Source organism: Apodemus sylvaticus, chromosome 19, assembly GCF_947179515.1.
Source record: "Apodemus sylvaticus chromosome 19, mApoSyl1.1, whole genome shotgun sequence".
Classification (NCBI taxonomy): Eukaryota; Metazoa; Chordata; class Mammalia; order Rodentia; family Muridae; genus Apodemus; species Apodemus sylvaticus.
In genome coordinates, this window is record NC_067490.1 from 36,309,338 (window position 1) to 36,329,098 (window position 19,761).

Genomic DNA, 19,761 nt, shown 5'->3' on the forward strand with positions numbered 1-19,761 from the left:
TGTACCCTAGGTTTCACATATGTATGTTTAGAAATAGAATCATTTTTGTCCACACCTAATTATAAAAATAAAATCTTTCTAATTTCTTGTTTTCTTGTATCTCGTATAGTGGCAACAAAAATAGTAATAATAATATAATGCTCTTATAAATTTAAATAATTGTGTATGTATAATGTTTATTTTAGTAAATATTAATACATGAAAGGCATTTCAGTGTTCTTGACACATGTAGGCCACTCAATAGCTACTACTTGTAAAATATTAAGATTTTAAAGAAAATTTTTATTTTATTTCTAGGTGACTAATTATGGACAATGAAAATGAATATTTGTTTAACTTCAAAGGGTATAATTTTGAGAAAAGTTTAGTTAAAATGCAGATTGTTGAAAATATAGAAGATTTTGAAATTCGAGATGATGACATCTTTATAGTCACATATCCAAAGTCTGGTAAGTGTCATATTATGTCATATTATATTGGTCTTTTGTTTAGGTTTGATAAGTGCCTAAATATTCTCCACATAGTGATGTCAATTAAACTGTATTAATTTATTTTCTTATTTCAAATGTGAAAGAACTAATATGTCAAAGAAGTCATGCTAGAAGCTCTTACCTTACTTCTGCAGTCAGAAAGCCCAGGTAGATGAACCTAGTAGACATACATGTCTAAGGATTTGTCATTTGATAATTCCAAATAACCTCAGATAACCAATGTCAGCTACCACTGCAACATAAATTTGAAAGCAAGTTATTGTCAAACAAATGTTAAATTAAACTCAAGTGTCTATGGCATATATTTCTATGTTTATATTGTAAATATATTGTTGAAAAAAAGGGAAAAATAAAGTTTGTAGCAAATAGTAGCTGGGGTAGTTCAAAATCTTTTTCTAAAAAAGACCCATGCTTTTTACTTAAAGACTTTTTCTTAAACAATTTTCAATTTCCAGTACATTTAATTTGTTGACAAGATTTCTGAAAACACTGTATATATTTTAAATTCTCAAAAAATAGGACAAAAATATTGATCAGTGAAGTTTCCTAGGATTAATTTTGAGGTTTGTGAAGCCTAGTCAGGGCAAGTTGGTCACAAGAACTTCTGATTTATTTCATAGTCCCTTCGGGTAGAAAGATGTATTCAAGTATCTTTTATAAAGGTAACTTCAGCAAAGTGTGAAATATGGTAGTCTTGGTTTGAATTTTCAAAGTGGTTGACAATGACTAAAGAGTAAAGAAGCAGCTGTTAAGTTTCCACATGACCCAAGTATTGTTGTCCATGCACAATAACACCATGATCTTATGTCCATATTTGACCATTTTGGTAAGAATACTTTGCAAAAATATTTTTGTTCATATTAAATCCTACTTTATTTTTCATCTTTGCAAGGTTTATTATGTTACAGAACTCAAAGAATTCTTTGAGGAAGCTACCCTGTTTCACTCTAGATAATACATAAGTAATTTAAGCCACTAAACAGTCACTGGAGGCTTATGACACTCCACAATAAGAATGAAATGGACAATGAGTATTTATCTTTGGAATGCAGAATAAAAGACACATTTATTGTTATAAGTTCTGGAGTCTGAAGTCTTGGCATGACCAGTTCTTCAAAATTTCAAAATCATCATCTCTCATTGGAAGTAGAGACTAAGAAATCAAGTAGACAATGCCACCAGTGAATTCGCTGAGATACCCAATGATAAATTATAAATACATAATTAATAAATAATTTTAATTTTAATGCAGGGAATTATTTGGGATAACTGTTAATAACATAAATAAATTATAATATATTCATCACTTATATTAAATAAAACTATTTATTGACAATATTTTAAAATTTATTTAATAAATAAAGTTTAATGACAGATTAAGGTAAATTAATAAATCTACTTTAACATTTAATAAATTTATCTTTTAAATAAATTATAGGTAATAAATAAATAACATCCTCACCACTATTGTATTTGATCACATTGCAGTCTAGCCTTAAACGGAATAGCATTGTAACTTTTTATTTCCAAAATCTTTCCATGGTGTGACCTGACTTTAATGATCAAGAAACCACATATTAGTAAACACTGAAATATTTTTTGTCCTCTTTCAACATATATGTTCTGGCATATGCCAGAGAAGTGTTTAAGCCAACAATGCAAGAGAAGGAATAGAAAGTGAGAATATTTGATTCTATTAGTTTTACTATGGTCAAACAAATAATGAAGTAATTTCAGAAATGGAATAACTCATGAACAACAATAAGCTGTCATTCAGGAAACTGTATATGTGTGTATATGTATGTGTATGTGTATTCCATATATATATATATATGGAATGTCAACAAAAAATATGGTCACAGTCTCCAAACTTTAGAAAATAAAATAAAAAAGTTGCAGTAAGTTGAAAAGACCACTAAGCCTGGTATGATCTGATCTGACATACTGTATCCATGTGTAGTGATGAAGCACTGTTGCAAATGTTATATAAATAACAGTTAAACATTACCAAAAAGACTCCACAGGAAGCATAGTATACACAGACATGAGAAGAATAATCTGTATCACCACTACCAAACCACTACCTCCATTTGATTGAGAATGGAATGAAGTGCCACTGACATTTCCGTTATGTATTTGAGTGTGAAATACAGACAACATGGAATGATAACTGGGCATATCAAAGTAAATGGGTAAAAAGTCCCAAATTGTTTACATAATAGATTGAATTACTGTTGGTATTCATTAAAAAAAAAAAACCTACCTCAGGATTGAAAACAGGATTGTTATTTCTTTTCACAGGTACCATCTGGACTCAGCAGATCCTCTCCTTGATTTGTTTTGAGGGTCATCGGAACAGAACTGAAAACATTGTCACACTTGATAGAGCACCATTTCTTGAGTACAATATCCATAATTTAGATTATGCCAAAATGCCATCACCTCGCATTTTCAGTACTCACCTTCCATATTACTTAATACCAAGAGGTCTCAAGGAGAAAAAAACGAAAGTATGTAATAGAGTTTAGTCACTTTATGTACTCACAAAAATGCACACTCTAATTACTGTATAATTAGGTTATTTCAAAAATCTGCTATTATAATAGAGCTATGGACATGTTTGGATATCTCTCCTGGACTTGCTTATTAGGCCATATTTATTTTTCATTCTGGGAAAAGACTAATTAGAGCAGCATTTTATTATATTCTTCTGTTAGTTTGCTGTACATCATTTTTAGAAATGAATCTATTTCTGCACATCCACATTGCTTTTCCATGTAGAATTTGATATATTCATGTACATGTATGAAATGCCACAGATAAAAGTTGTTTATTACCATACTATCTGTAATTCCAAAGAGACATAATAACCATTTGCCATTCCACAGATCAAAGACTAGAAAAGTAATTTTACTTATTGTCATAATCAAATATTATAAATTGTTTTTGTAATTCATCAGCCTAACCAAGGATTTCTGTAAGAAATAATTTTATAATTCTATCTACAGATTCTTTATATCTACAGAAATCCTAAAGATATTTTGACCTCCTTTTATCATTTCTCTAAGTTGCTGGTTAAACTTGAAGCTCCAGATACTATAGAAGGTTATATGAAAACATTTCTAGATGGAGATGGTAAGTGTTCATCCTTTTATCCAAACATAAATGAATCACACAAAATATTACAGTTGGCCAAATTTTCAAACTTACAGAACATAATTTAAGGAAATGGAACAGTTCAACAAAATGTAAATCCATTACTTCAGTTCTGAGAAAGGAAAATTAAAAAGAAGAAAGGAAAATAATTCCAGGAAAACAAAAAACAAAACCTAAAGAATTAGTCTTGAGTGACAAGTGTATGTCAACTTACACCTTCTACCAACATCTGCCACCAAATGGTTATTGTATCTTTGTGCACAACTGAAGGATTGTCAAAGTCATAAAGGGAAGTATTTGGGTTTACAGATTTTCAACAAATTCCTTCTATCTAGTTACAAATGTAGAACAATCTATTCTAGCACAATGAAAGTTGATGGTGGGTGTGTTTTTCCCCTGTGCCTGTGTAAGTTTATACAGTTTATGAAATTGTTAATTGTTTTAATTAGGAGGGTTAATTAATGCAAGAGGCTCATATTGTATGGAGCCAGGGTCTCATTCATTTTTAAGATGATATTCAGATTATGTACCACTGTACACAGTAAACATTTTTGCCCATATATCTTATCAAACAAAAGGAAAAAATGAAAGATGTGCTCTCTGTGGAGAAGGATGAAAATGAGACTGTACTCCTTAAAGCCAATTTTAGCCTCAGGCCCTTGGCTAATTTTTCCTTCCTACTTGTGTGGTAACTTTATATATGGAGTTTTGACACTGTCAGTTAATTATTCACCATACCACTGAACATTTTATATAGTGATACAGATGGCCAGTGCAGTGACTGTTTTATTTCTGAATATTCCCAAACAGTAAAGAAAAGGTAGAGGTTGATGTTTACAACACGCACACACATCTTAGCATTCTTACTCATTACCTTTCTTTCCAGTGGTAGGAAGCTGTTGGTTTGATCACATAAGAGGCTGGTATGAACACAGACATGATTTCAATATAATGTTCATGAGCTTCGAAGACATGAAGAAGGTAAGATGAAGAAATTGTATTTTTAAATACTCTTGTCTTTTTACAATGCAGTCACTAGCCTCCTCCTAGTAAGACCTCTCACTTTTCTTCATCCCATTCCTCCTTGTGCATGTCTTGAAGAGGATCTCCCCACCCTATTCCCCAACAGTTCTCCCCACTCTCTGGGGCCTCAAGTCTCTCTAGGTTATTTTTAGATGATTTCTTTTATACTATTGTTCTCTTGGTTGAAACACATTCTCTTAGGTATCTTCATATTTATATCTTCTTTTTTTTTTTTGCTAGATATGATTCCTAATGTTCTGCTTTTGTCTCATTGACTGGATTTCCTCAGTAATCTTCTTTCCCTGTACAGTAATCTTTTCTGATCTCTTCTTGTGGAACTCCCTGTATTAAGTCAACCTCAAAAATTCACAGCAACAATGGCTTTCATTATTAATAATTAATTATTTCATCATAATTCCATATATTAACAGTACCTGGTATGGTATTCCTGAATATTAATTGACTATTCATTGAACACAGGATGTAATAGAGTAGATGGATAATCTAGACTCTCTTCCTGAATTGTCATCCATTCTTTCCCTACTACCTTTCCTAATCACTATTAATCCAAATTACTATTAATCACAATTCTACTGTAAGTTTCCACATATGAGATCATACATGGCTTATTTCTCTTAGCCTGGTGTTATTAGCTTCATATATTCTTGCATATGACAGAATTTAACTTTAATTCATTTTTATGTCTGAGTAATAATCTATTTTATGAATGTAGTGTATGACATGTATCATAAATTCTCTACTCTTCAGTCTATTGAAGGACTACATACTGAGTCCCTGTATTGTAATTGTAAGTATAGAGCAGTAATACTAAATAACAGTAAGATTTTGAATGGCAAGATAATTTTCGCTTGCTATATCTTCAGTGATGCTATAGGTGGCATGATGACCTATTTTATCATAATCTCCCATGCTCAATACTTAATGAATGCTACCCAGGAACATGAACCTACTATAAAATGTGGACAATTAGGGCCATATCTGGGAATTGACCACATAGTACATGTTTTCACTTTATTTTTAAGAAAAGACACTTGGGGAATTTTTCTCAGATGAATCTATAGGAAGTTTTTATGGATTGGCCACAATTAAACAATATCTCTTTTTTTTGCCAGTCTTGCACTTTATTGTCATTGCCACATCTAGCCTTGACTACACAGTGGCATATTTGGTAGAGTTGCTCCTTTGGCTACTGATTCTTGGTCTTCAGCTTTTCTTCATTCTTTGGAATCCAGCACCTTGTGATTATAGCCTCCTTGTATTGCCTTTCTGAAGGCCTGTATTTCTTGCTCTTGTAGAATTTCCTGAGGTTTTCTTCTTGAAATTGGCTAATGACTGTGAGAGCACAGGTGATGCATTTTCACATGACTCCTGTGACCACCTGTCAACTTGATGAAGAGAAGCTGATACTGCTCCACCTTCTGATAATCCAAGATTTTTTTTAGCATCTCTTCCTTCTTGGCATTCCAAGTCCTGAGTCTTTATCTTGGCAATGGCTTCATTGCCTCTTACTCAGCATTGTAAAATGCTTTGCAAATCAAAAGGTTTGAACTTTAACACTCTGAGAACTTACTGACATGTTTATTAATGAAAAATGAGGGAATTATTTCTCTATACTGGCACTTAGTCAGGAATAAAAGAGGATTTACCTCTTCATAGAGTCCATGAGCTTACAAGGAAGGTAATATTCAAAGTTGAAAACCTGGAAGTGACTTTGGACTTGGGACATGGTTTTGTGTTTAAATAGGTTTGCTGAGCATGCCTGACAAACCAAATTCAAGCTCTTTTACCTGACAAACCAAGTTCAAGCTCTTTTCTTTTACTTTTCTTTTACAAGAAAAGACACTTGGGGCATTGTTCTATTTTTTCATACCTCTCAAGTTTTTGGGTATTTATCTTTTGTTTTTGTCAGTTACTGTACATCAAAGTCATTTGATTAAATCAGATAGCATTAGTATCCTATTATTATTTTCATGCAGACACTAAATTCATCCACAAGTGATCAGTTAAAAGATGAATCCTAACATAAGCCTGTTGCAGTAAATTTCCATCCCTAATAAGCTTGTTCAAAGAACACACAACTAAGTTATAATATTTATAAAAGATACACCTAAATTGGATAGAAATGGCTCTACAATATTTCATTCCACCGCTATAAAATCCCTTACTACTGATGGTTTCTCCTGGCCATGTGCTACTGCTGTATCTTCCTTACACCTCTTTTTTATTTCATCCTCCTTTCTCTCCTTTTCTCCTTGTCTCCCCTCTTCCTTCTTTACCCCTCTCAAAAATTCCCAGCCACAACTTTTTCTTCCATTGTCTAATCATAGTCTCTAGTCTTTATTTGACTAGTTAATATAGGGAGTAGGTCCACTTGAACTAATCTGATTATGTTATCTATGCCTTATCAGGGCACTCCCCTTGGGGAAGCAGAGTTAGCATCAAAATTCAAACAGCAATCTGCAGCATTTTCCCCTTTTGTCCAAATAAAAGGCTCTTTTCTCTCAGATTTAAATTGAGCACAACTCTTACCATTCTGCAGTTTATAAAGTATAGGACACACTAACAGCCAGTCAAGCAATTTTGTCAATTAGATAAAGCAGTCTACTCTCTATCCTAACTTAAGTCTTTCAATTCTTCTTTGAATTTTGTTCTTGTTCTAGATTGTATAGAGTGTGAAAACACATTCTCTCAAAGCAATGCAATTGCTCTCAATGTTAAACAGCTAGGACTTTCTATGAGACTACAACCAGTCTTCAACCCTTTCAGAAATCCAAGAACAAGTTAAACATCGCCTATTAATATAAAGAGCATAAATCATAGCTTCCAAAACCTGATTAATTTATAAAGACAATTGATCACATTGCTCAAAACATTGGAATATCAATCTTCCACCTCCTGGCCCAGGATCATCTGAATGACTTTGTAATACAGAATTTTAAAGGACTTATGACTCTATCCAGGCAGAGATAATCACTCAACTATTCCACATAATGAGCCATTTTTCAGAAAGTATTTTTTCTGTACATGGGTTGAGACAATTCTTGCCTAGTGGCTGTCTTGCCACAACTGAAACAACTCCACTGATGCCCAGTTTCTTCTTTGAATCCAATAATGGGGTGTTATCAGGGTCAGAAAATTCTCTATCAAATAATCCTTAAAAAGAAATGGTCATAAATTCATATTCTATGGTCTTATGATACCTTTGGAGAGTATCTGTCTATGAAAAGTATATCTCACCTGTTAAGCCTTGACTACTTCCTGGCACTTCTAATTTAAATATCTCAAAAACACCCTTTCAACTAATTCATAAACATGAGTTTGCTACCTAGCCTTTAAATCTGTATCAAAATAAATTCTATACTAGCATAAGAAATCACAATGTCAACTTTTCATCATTTATAAAGTTTTCTATCAATGTCCTTCTCTTCCTTCATCCTGCAATATATAAACTTGCAAGCAACATATATTTCTGTAAAGGCAGTCATATGGAGCATTCAGTGTACACAGATTAGTTAATGATGATTTATAAAGAAAGATTACCTTTCTTCAGAGGTAAATTTGATCACATAATCAAAGTTCAATATAAATTTCCATATATGCCACTTTTTTTCTTTTTCTCTTTCTTTCTTTTTTTTCCCAGACAGGGTTTCTCTGTATAGTCCTGTCTGTCCTGGAACTCACTGTGCAGACTAGGCTGGTCTCTAACTCAGAAATCTGCCTGCCTCTGCCTCCCAAGTACTTGGTTTAAAGGCATGCACTACCACTGCCCAGCTATATGTGTCAACTTGAAGGATGGCATGTAAAAACAAGTCATTAGAATTTTGTACCCAATAAGTGTTATTGGCTGTGTATAGATATTTTTGTCCCAGCCTGTTCAAGAGCTGTCTCCATATATACAGATATAGACATCACCACATATACATCATCTATTTGGTTGATCCTGATACTCACCCTTTTCTTCTCTGTCACAAAGTTCTTCAGAAGGTCTCCCTTTATCATGTCTGATTTTAACTTGGAAAGAACCCATAGCTTTCATTTTTTTGTGGAAATATAGGCATAACCTCTCCCCCAGCATAACACTTTTCCTGTTTTCCATTGTGATGTCACAATATTGTTAATAAAGTCAGGCTGGATTAACTCAGAAATTTTTTCCACAATTCAATGTCTTTCAGCAGCTTTAGTATTTTCTTTATTAGCATTTAAAAAATTCTGGTTAAAGTACATTGTAATCTCCCTGTTTTTTGTCTCCTTTTGCCTGTCAAGTATCTCCATTAAAGTCTGATTAGATCTCTCCTCAATCTCTTGTCTTGTAGAATTCTATGATATGCTTGTAACATGTTTTATATTATAGCATACAAAAACTGCTTTATCTTATTAGAAATATACACTGGACAATTTTCTATTTTAATTTATATGTGCATTCCATTAATGGCTATAGCTTCTAACAAATGAGTACTTACAGAATTAGCTTTTTCTAATGTGAAGGCAGGTGCCCATTTAAATCCTAAATATATGTCTACAGTATGATGCACATATTCCAGTTTACCAATTTCTATAAAATGGAAGACATCCACTTGCCAATTTTCATTTCTTTTGTTACCTTTAGGGTTAGGTGCTATAGGTAATGGAGTTTAGTTATATAATGAGGAAGTATGCCATTGTCTCACAATTACCCTTGCTTGTTGTGAAGTGAAGGATAATTCTCTATTTATTTATTTTTTTAATATTTTTATTTTCTATATTCTTTGTTTACATTCCAAATGATTTCCCCTTTCCCAGATCCCCCCTCCCCACATGTCCCATAAACCTTCTTCTCTCCATACCTTCTTCAATCACCTCCCTCCTTTTTCTCTGTCCTTATATTCCCTTCCCATGCTAGATCAATCCTTTCCAGGATTAGGACCCTCTGCATACTTCTTCATGGGAGTTATTTGTTATGCAATTTGTACCTTGGGTATTCTGGGCTTCTGGACTAATTAATATCCACTTATCAGAGATTGCATTCAATGTGTATTCTTTTGTGATTGGATTACCTCATTTAGGATGATATTTTCCAGATCAAACCATTTGCCTAAAAATTTTGTGAATTCATTGTTTCTAATTGCTGAGTAGTATTCCATTGTGTAAATAAAAACCTTTACTGTAAACATGGTGGGTATTTTTATGGAATGTTGAAGCCTCTAGTACACTTCCTATCAATAGCTTGTTACTTTCATTATTACCTTGTACTAGCAGTCCTATATCACATCTTATAGTGTTAAATATAGTGGATAAGTTCTATTTCTTATAATTTCTTGTAGTTGAGTATTTAGTGATGTCAATTCAGAATCATCCTGAATAAATGCATCAGTTTCTATGTTTAAATCAACACTTTTTTGCATATTGAGACTCAGTCACTCTATTAAAAGATTTGAAAATCTGAAAACACAATGAGTATAGCATATAATTCAGATTTTTGGACTGACTTATAGGGACTCTCAGTCACCATACTTACATCTCTTGATTTCTTCTGATTTGCAGCTTTTGTGGCTTGAACCTTTTATAGACTTATTCTATACCCTAGATAATTGATAGAATTTAAAATTGATAGAATCCCCTCTTTTTTTCAGGGGTGATAATATATCCCTAGCAAAGCAAGGTTGTTTTATACTTCATGAAACATTCTTTTCAGAATACTTATATCTGGATCAGCCAATAGGATGTCACCCGTATAATTATTTGGGGAGTGGGGGAACAGAAAAGGGGAAATCATTTGAAATGTAAATAAAAAATATATCGAATGAAATAAAAAAATATAAGTAAATATAATGAGCTCCCAAATGCAAAAAAAAATGGACTGGAGAAATTGCTTGCAAATCACCTCCAATGTCTGTTGTACAAAATATTGACACAAAGTAGGAAGGGCTATTCAACATTCCTTGTGGAATGACTTTCCAATGATATCATTCTATTGGGTGACCTCTATTTAAGTTAGGTGCTGAGAAAGCAAACCCTTCCTTACTATCTTCATGTAGGGGAATTGTGAAAAAGCAATCATTTAGATCAATCACTATGATAGGCCATTTCTTAGGCAACAAGGAAGGCAATAGGATTCCAGGCTGCAAGGAACCCATTGGGTGAATAATATTATAAATTGATCTGAGATCTCTCAGCATCCTCTATTTGCCAGATTTCTTTAAATGACAAATACTAGAGAATTCCAAGGGCTGGTATATTCCTGTATATGCTGAGCTTCCAGGTACTCCAGGACTAGTTGTTCTAATGCCTGTAGTTTTTCTTTTACTATCAAAATTTGATCAATCCAAGGTTTTTGGTATAGTATTAGCAGTGTCTCCTTGGGGTAAAACTAAATTGTCAACCACTGCCTTATCTTGTTTATGGATAACCTGGACAGTAGGTAGCATTTGATAATGTTTCACAACTAATTTAAATTTTTTATTAAGATCCTTATAGGATTTCTAGCCAGACATTAAAACTGAGGGGATATTAATTTGTGTTTTCCACTGCTGTAATAGATCTCTTCCCCATAAGTTAATGACTTCAATTTTCCTACCTGAACTTCAGACTCTGTGCAATTAAGCCATTTGGTGTTTTGTTTTATTTGGTATAAAGTATCAGCTTCTTGAAATTAGATGTCTAGTTCTTGAAGTTACCCAATTGCAGGCCAAGATTTTGGAGAGATAATGTTGACATATGCTCCAGTATCAACCACTTCTTTAATCTCAATATTGTTTACTAGTACTCTCAGTTTTGACCCTTGATCCTTTATAGAAGTTTGCCAAAATATTAATTTTTCTCTCCCTTTTAGGTTTTCTGAATTATCTTTAAATTGTGCTTAGTCTTTTTATCTAGGGTGAAAACATCTGCTTTTGTAGCAGTGGTGCTTAATTGTCCTGAGAAGAGAACTTTCCCTCTGCCTGGCATTTGGGGCCTGAAAGAAACCCTTGGGGGTGTTTTGGTCGGGTGTTGCAATATTTGTCTGTTGTTGCTCTACATGCCCTAGCCAAATGTTGGCCGTTGCCACATCTTTGACAAAGTCCAGAATGCACAGGCTCCCATTTGGGATTACTTTGTTGTTTCCTGAAGTTATTTCTGAAATGGCCCTGCTCACCACAATTCAAATATTTGAAATCATAGGTCAAGGTAGGTCTTTAGAGGCAGCTTCTCCTTTCACAGTCTTATCAGTCAAGTGAGGTCTAACATCAGCTGTATGGCTAATCCACTCATTTATTGATTCTGATGTTTTTCTCAGTGGTCTGATTATTTCTTTGCATTCAGAATTCATATTTTCAAATGCTAAATACTTGATTATTGCCTTTCTTGTTGCTAAATCTGATACATTCCTTTCCACAGCTGAGGTTAGCCTTTGTACAAAAGGAAGGTTTCCTTTGGACCTTGCATGACTTAAGTAAATGTTTCAAGTCTTTTATCTGGTTCTGTGACTTCTTCCCACACATTTAAGGCTGTCAATCAAGAAAATACTAAAAATTATTCATCATATATAGCCTGCACCTCTACATCAGGAAAGTGACATTCACTAAGCAGCTGATATGTGGAAATCTGACCCTGACTCTATTTTCTTACCCTGTATCACTTGCTTCTTCTCTCCACCAAGAGAACTCTTGTGAATATGTGGTGGATTCTAGTATTGCTTTTGCAACATCCTTTCTGTCTTGAGACACTATTATATTTTTAATAGCCCAAGAAGTCAGGATTTGTTTGCTGAATACATTCCAAAATTAGTGACACTTTCCATCAATTTCCTCAGTTCTTGCACATCCACAGGTTGCCATTGAAATTCCTGATAACCCCAGGGATGACCATCATCTGTAGATCATTGTTTTCTACTAATCAGATAAACTGAAGTTTGTTTTCTAATAATTTTTTTTTGCTTTCTTCCCCCCCCCTCTTTCTTCCTGCTTCCTGAGCAGGCTTTAAAAAAAAGATTTATTTATTGCTATATGTAAGTACACTGTAGAAATCTTCAGACACCCTAAAAGAGGGGGTCAGATCTCATTACAGATGGTTGTGAGCCACCATGTGCTTGCTGAGATTTGAACCCAGGACCTTTGGAAGAACAGTCCGTACTTATATCTGCTGAGCCATCTCAGCAGTCCTTGTTTTGCTTTCTTTATCTTCAGTCCTTCACTGAGTATTGTCCTTAATTGAACTGTTAATTTCATTAAGGTCTGTGTCCATCCTTCATATCTCTTCTTTTTTTCATTACTTTTGTTACTTCAGTTCCTGTATTCTCTGTTCCAGGTTTTAAATTAAAAATGTACACATTTTAATTTTTCTTTATATTGCAATTATGATATTCTGCTGTTCATTTTGTTTTGATGGTTTACTTTTAAAAGGTTATATCCCAAGTCTTGCTTACAATCCTTACTATTTTCTCTTTCCTTCTCAGTCTAATATGTGATTTCCTCTATCTTTAATTCTAGTGTTTTCTCTAAGCCATTGACCCATGTCTTAAATTTCGCTTTCTGTTGTTCATGCTGCTTTATAAATTTCTGTCTTCTGTTCTAGGTCCTGCTTCCATAATTTTAGCTTCTCTTTATGTTGTACTTCTACTATTGTAGCATCTGCTTTATTTTGAATTACTAGCTTTAATGAATTATCCCCTAGACTGTCCTAGGACCTATAAAGTCCTGAACCTTTAGTTCTAGTGTTTCCTGTAATCTCTTTTTTAGGTATGCATTTTTTTTTTATCTAGGGCCCTATCTTTTTAGAAGACATAGTAAACCAAAAGTATACATATTACAGCACTAGTATATACCAGGATGTGTATTTCCTTTAAATTTCTCTGTTGAACAGTTCAAAATAACATACCCTTAAGACCAAAAGACATTTATTGTGTTTCTCACTTTTAGTACCAAAAAGTGTTTATGTCTTTACTAATTATTACCTGATCTGGAGCACTTTGTACCTTTGTCTCCCTCTACTGTTTTATTTCAAAACCTACAATTCTCTCTAGTTCTTTTATTCACAGGGAGGATCTGACTGTAGAAAGATGTGGGTGCCTCTGAGCTGGCTCTCTGTTATTTGTTTGAGTTGCAGCTGGCAGCATATCCTTGTGTGCTGCTTCATCTGAAAGACAAACAGTTGAAAGAGCTTGTTTGGGCTGTGCATGCCCTCTGTACACACCGGAGATACATGGGAGAGGGTGGTGGCGCTCTCTTGAACATAGATGCCTTGATCAATTCACTGTATCTGGCCAAAAAGTATCTTTTAGACTGCTGTTACAATGAGGCCCCTGTCCCCTCGGAGGATACTGCCCAATTCCAGCTTTAGGCTCCTGAGCTACCACCAGTGATAGCTGTCTGCCTGGGGCTTGGGGAAGGAGCCTCTCTACAGTTTTGTAGGCCCCTTACACCCTGTCATATTTCAATCTACACACTGCTACAGCCTAGATCACTGCCACAGCCATGTATTAAGGGGTTTGGGAGGGGCAGTGAATTTTTATATCAGGTTAGCTGGGTTCTAATGGATATGATGGGTGCCAATTTGATACAGTAAATTTCCAACCCCAAAAAGTCTGTGCAAAGAAAATACAACACAGCTATAATAATCTTAAACTGTACACTTAAATTTGGCTGATATACTGCTACACTACACTAATTTCCAGTTATGAAATCCCTTGCTATTTGTAGTTCCTCCAGGCCAAGTGCTACTGCCCCATCTTCTTTTCACCTTTTCTTTTTTGACCTAATTTCTTTCCTCCATCTCCTCCTCTCCTCCTTCCTCTCTCTTCCACTCAAAAATTCCCAGTTCCACCTTTTCCTTCCACTACCCAATCACAGTCTCTATCCTTTTCTTGACCAGTTAACATGGGGAGACTGTTCACGTGAAATCACCTGATTATGTGATCTACACCACATCTGGGTAACACTTCTGAAGGAGCAGGATTAGCAAGTACAAACAGCAATCCACAACAAAGCCAGCTTAGTAGGACCCAGAACCTTCTTGTACCTATCTGCAAACCCATCCCTGTTTCTTGTATCCTGAGCATAGATGCCTCTGAAATTCCAATCATTAATTATGGTAGGATTTCAAGCTCCTCTAAATTGGTATTTACTTAAATTGGTATATATTTAGAAAAAAAATTCATGCATCCATGCTAAACATTTTACATTCCTGCCACAAGTGTAGATAAAGGCTCACTACATTAATTTCATTTGTTAAGGACTAGCCATTGTTAGAGGTTATAGGTGATATGCTTTTCTTGTAGGTTTCCATTACCCAAATAACTAGTGATATAGAGCATTTTTGCCTGTGCTTAAGGGATGCTTCCAATGTCTATTTGAATTGATTTATTTTAAGCCTTAACAGAATTGATTTTGATATTGTTGGTTTCTAGGGAAAATTCTGTACCATGTAAGTGATCTTTCCCATTTAAGGTTCTTAGTCATATTAAAAGTAATTTGCCATTATAAGTAAAAGATGATTACTGGGAAGTCTACTCTGTTCTGTCACTTCACATTGTTATATTCAAGACATTGCCACACTGTTACGATTTCAATGGCATTGAAATGACTTTTCTGTGTAGAGACGATGGTTCAGTGGAGTAAGGGGCTTGCTGCAAATCCTGATGTCTTAAATTCAGTCCTCAAGACACACAGTATAGAAGAGAGAACCTGCAACTACCAGTTGTCCTCTGAGAGAATGTTTGTATGTGTGATACAAAAAATAAACAAAAACGATGCGTACATGAATAGTCAAAATATGGAAATGTAATGAAGTGATTTTGAAATGTGAATATATGACTTCTAGAAATTTCATTTCCTATTGAAAGACTAGCTGTTCATATTCTCTGAGATTTCATATACATTTTTGAAACATTTTCTTTTCTCTGTTTTTTTTTCTTTAAAAACAATCAACTCTCTGAATCTTTAATAAAGACTGCACTGATTTGTGGATGAGTGTGTATAGCATGTTTAAAATACCTGCCCAAGTCATGTGTTAAAATTACTCTTCTGTGTATTTCGGTTTTCTTTTTCTTCCATCAAAGATTTGTTGGTATCAATAGATCTGTCACTCTCCTTTTAAAATTTATCCTTAAACCTTAATGATAGGTTTCTTATGTTTATTTTTTATTTTATTATTTTTATTGCTACCATTTCAAAGTTCATGTGCTTTTCTTATTTTGTTTTCAAATAACTCATCGCTACTATTTTGCAATTAAACTAATATTTGTCTGTTGATTTTTGTATTCAATATCTTAAAACATTGCTAACTTGTTGCTCTGGTAGATTACTGCACATGTACTTTTACTAGTTTTATACATATGAGAACATGCTATCTGCTTTAAGGAGTCAAATGTATTTCTTTGTCTCCAATTCAGATGGCTATGTTTCTATTTTTTGGCAAAATGCTCTGCCTATTATTTACCAGTAATATGCTAAATAGAAATGGTGAAATCAGGATTATTCCAGATTTCAGATGAAAATGGCTACATTCTTCTCAACCATGTGTGATATTACCTACCAGTATTTAATACAGTGTTTTGTGTTGAGGTACTTTCCTTCTTCCACTACTTTGTTGTTTTCATTTCATAGAAAGATGTTGAGAAAAGTGTATTCAATTTGTATTCCAGTACATGAGACACTAAAAAGGAAGACCACTCTAACTTTGAGAGAAGCCTAGAGTACTGAGTTCCATACTAGCTTAGGATACAGAGTCTCAAAATGTTGTGTTTTATTAAAGGCCTATTTTCATCATTGTCCTTTAATAATGATTTAGTTTTTTGTTTCACCTCTTTCTATGATATTTTCTTGTGTTGAACAATCTTTCCATTCCAAAAGTGAACCCTACCCATTCATGTTACTTGTTTGGTTGTAACTCATACCTACATAATATCAGTAATTTTTCATCCCATGATTGTTTCAGGACCTCAGAAGCTCAGTGCTTAAAATCTGCAGTTTTCTGGGAAAAAAATTGAGTGAAGAAGATATAGATTCTGTTGTGAGACAAGCTACATTTAAGAACATGAAAACTGACCCACAATCAAATTATGAACATATTATAAAACATGAACTCGGAACAAGAAATGATGAAGGACGTTTCCTTCGCAAAGGTGATATTCAGTATTCTGTAGTAGCAAAAATGTTGAGTGTCCCGACGAGTGTTTTTATATAGGAGAAATTACCTCTGTTTGCAATGTATTTCTCAAGGTAAAAATGATATTTGTAACAATCAAATATTTTACCTGAAAGAGGGTCTAGTTTTCTAGTAGAATTTTATTACAAAGTCTGACAATTCCACTTACTAAATAAATATAACTTTCCTTCATTTCAGTCCACAGAAATCAACTTTTTAAAATATAACAGCATTTTTATCCTAGGCAATAGATGTGTTAGAAGTGAAGATTCTAATTCATCTTGTGCTGTTTTTTTGTTTTATTTTTTCCTCTGGGTCTGCTGTTGTTGCTGACAACAGTGGTGGTGATATGAGTTTGTAAGCATGCAAATGTGTGTGTGTATGTGTGTATGTGTGTGTGTTTGTGTGTGTGTGTATGTGTGTGTGTGTGTGTTTGTGTGTGTGTGTGTGTGTGAGAGAGAGAGAGAGAGAGAGAGTGTGTGTGTGTTTGTGTGTGTGTGTGTATGTGTGTGTGTGTTTGTGTGTGTGTGTGTGTGTGTGTGTGTGTGTGAGAGAGAGAGAGAGAGAGAGAGAGAGAGAGAGAGAGAGAGGGAGAGATTCACAGTATATCCCTGACAACCATGGCTTGAATTCATATTCCTCTTGTCTTTGCAACACACCCCTCCCAATAAATATAATTTGAAAATGAGGTAGGTTTAAAGAGTTTGTCCATGTGTGAGAGTTTTTTATTATAAAAATTAGAATGATATCTGAATGCATTTATCTGATATGAGTTTAATTAGATCAAAGGCCTTATAAATTGTTAAATTTCTTTTTAAGCCAGGAGATGTGGATAAGAATGAAAAATTTTTATGATACACGTTGAATATTGCTATTCTGGGCAATAGCAGAAATTCTGGTCTCTTCTACCACTTAATGTAAACACTCACTTCTCATTCTCAACAAGACCAAATGCCTTACCCAGAATAGCTAGCCATCTGTCCCAAATGCAAATAAGAATTTAATATTGTTGACTCTGAAAGCTGAATATCCAAAATGGCTATTTGCCTTTTAAATGATATAGTAATCATTCCAAATTCTGCTTTGTTTTGCTTTTTCAAGACTGAGTCTCTCTGTGTAGATCTTGCTTTCTCAGAATTCACTTTGCAGAACATGTTGGCCTTGAGCTCACAGAGATCAACCTGCCTCTGCCTTTTCAGTGTTGAGATTAAAGTCTTGTAAAACTACCAACTATTTTAAATTTTGTCTAGTAAAATGTTAACATTGTCTCTTCTGACACTCTGTGTCACTTTGACTTTACTTGCTGAAAATTGAGAATTCTTTTTTCTATGTTTGAAAGAAAATAACAAATAACTCATAAGGCTGTGTTTGAATTAAGCATTATGTTCTGAATTCAGTGACTGTTAGATGGATAAATTGTAGCTTTATCATTCTAATATATTTTAAATACTAAAGGATTTTTCTTTCTAAATATTGGTTATGTTTTGATTGTAGTAGCTAGTGATATCTATTTACTATGCTCTTAATCTGAAATTTGTTTACTTATCAATGATATAAGGAGCGGTTTCCAACTGATTCCTCCTGGGAGCTCAGTGATGTGTAGGATGAGTTGCAGACAGGAAATTACTGTTTACTTAGAGTCTTCCCTATGTTTTTTCTATTAGGTGCTGTTGGAGACTGGAGAACTCATTTGACTGTGGATCAAAGTGAAAGATTTGACAAGATATTTCATACAAACATGAAAAACATCCCCTTAAAATTCACCTGGAATATGAATGAGGAATAGAATGCCAATCATCATGGGAATAAATCATATGAAAATATATGAATCAGAGACTGAATGTTAATTATTAAAATTAATGTATTTCTCTAACTCAGCTATTAATTGTAAAGCATAATTCATGGAAAATGAATATATTATGCCTAAATATTTTTGCCATTATATGAATTTCAAAGGGAACAACTAGTATAGGTTTCATTAACAATAAATAAATAAATAAAAACCAGCCTCCCCCCCCCCAAAAAAACAACAAAACAAACCAATTCTGTAACAGAAGGTATAAAACATACATTGTAGATATATTTTTTGAGTATTTTACAGTTCACATTTTCCCCCTCAATCTAGGATCAAATAATGATTTAAAAATCTCTTTATTCTTGTAATGAAACTATAATTCGCCTTGTTAAATCAGTAAGTTTGTTAAAATGTGCTGTGAGAAATAAAGACAAATGGCATATATAAACTTATGCCTTTTCAAAAAATGTAACAGGTTTAGGTTTGCTAATGGCATAAAAATCAAAGAGTAAACATTTGCCAGTTTAATCACAAGGTACAAAGATGAAAACAGATCTGTTTTCACATATCAGTAACTGAACCATCGCCATTTCAATTCAATGGTTATATATTTAATATAAATTTAATTTAATAACTACAATTATAAGTACATCTAAAATTCTCATTGAAGAAAGACTATAATGAATAAGCAACTGTAATCAATACTTACTAAATTTGAGAACATAAATTCAGGAGCAGCATGCAGAACAGTCATCAAACAGTTCCAACTCAAGTTGGTCAGCTTTAAATCAATGTAACAAAATACTCATAATGTCTCATTTATTGGAATCAAAAACTGATTTGTTTTGGAGTTTCAACTGTTTTAAGTACACTGTTAACTTACAGTCAGTGGCAAAGCAATGCACACTGTAAAATAAGGCAGAGAAAATAGTTTTCACCACAATTACTGGATGCAAAGAGAAGAAAAAAGCAGGAAATTTGGGCTAATATCCCATTCAAGGTCATGCTTCCAAGCATATGAGTTTCTCACATAAGGCTATTTTAGTTAAGTCTTGATAGTACCAGGGCCTGGGGACAATCTTTTTTTTTTTTTTTTTTTTTTGGTATGGTCATTTGGATAGATTTGGATAGATTACATATATCACACTTCAGTTATATGCTGAAATAAATAGATAA

At 33.7% G+C, this 19,761-nt stretch overlaps 1 protein-coding gene across 1 annotated transcript; it reads left to right on the forward strand.

Annotated features, from left to right (window-relative positions):
* Nucleotides 1–307: 307 nt before the first annotated feature.
* LOC127669800 (amine sulfotransferase-like) lies at nucleotides 308–18,677 on the forward strand. Its single transcript, XM_052164019.1, has 6 exons — nucleotides 308–449; nucleotides 2,793–3,001; nucleotides 3,500–3,626; nucleotides 4,534–4,628; nucleotides 16,581–16,767; nucleotides 18,455–18,677. Exons 1-6 carry the CDS (start codon nucleotides 308–310, stop codon nucleotides 18,574–18,576), a joined length of 882 nt encoding a protein of 293 aa, XP_052019979.1. The 3' UTR covers nucleotides 18,577–18,677.
* Nucleotides 18,678–19,761: the final 1,084 nt, after the last annotated feature.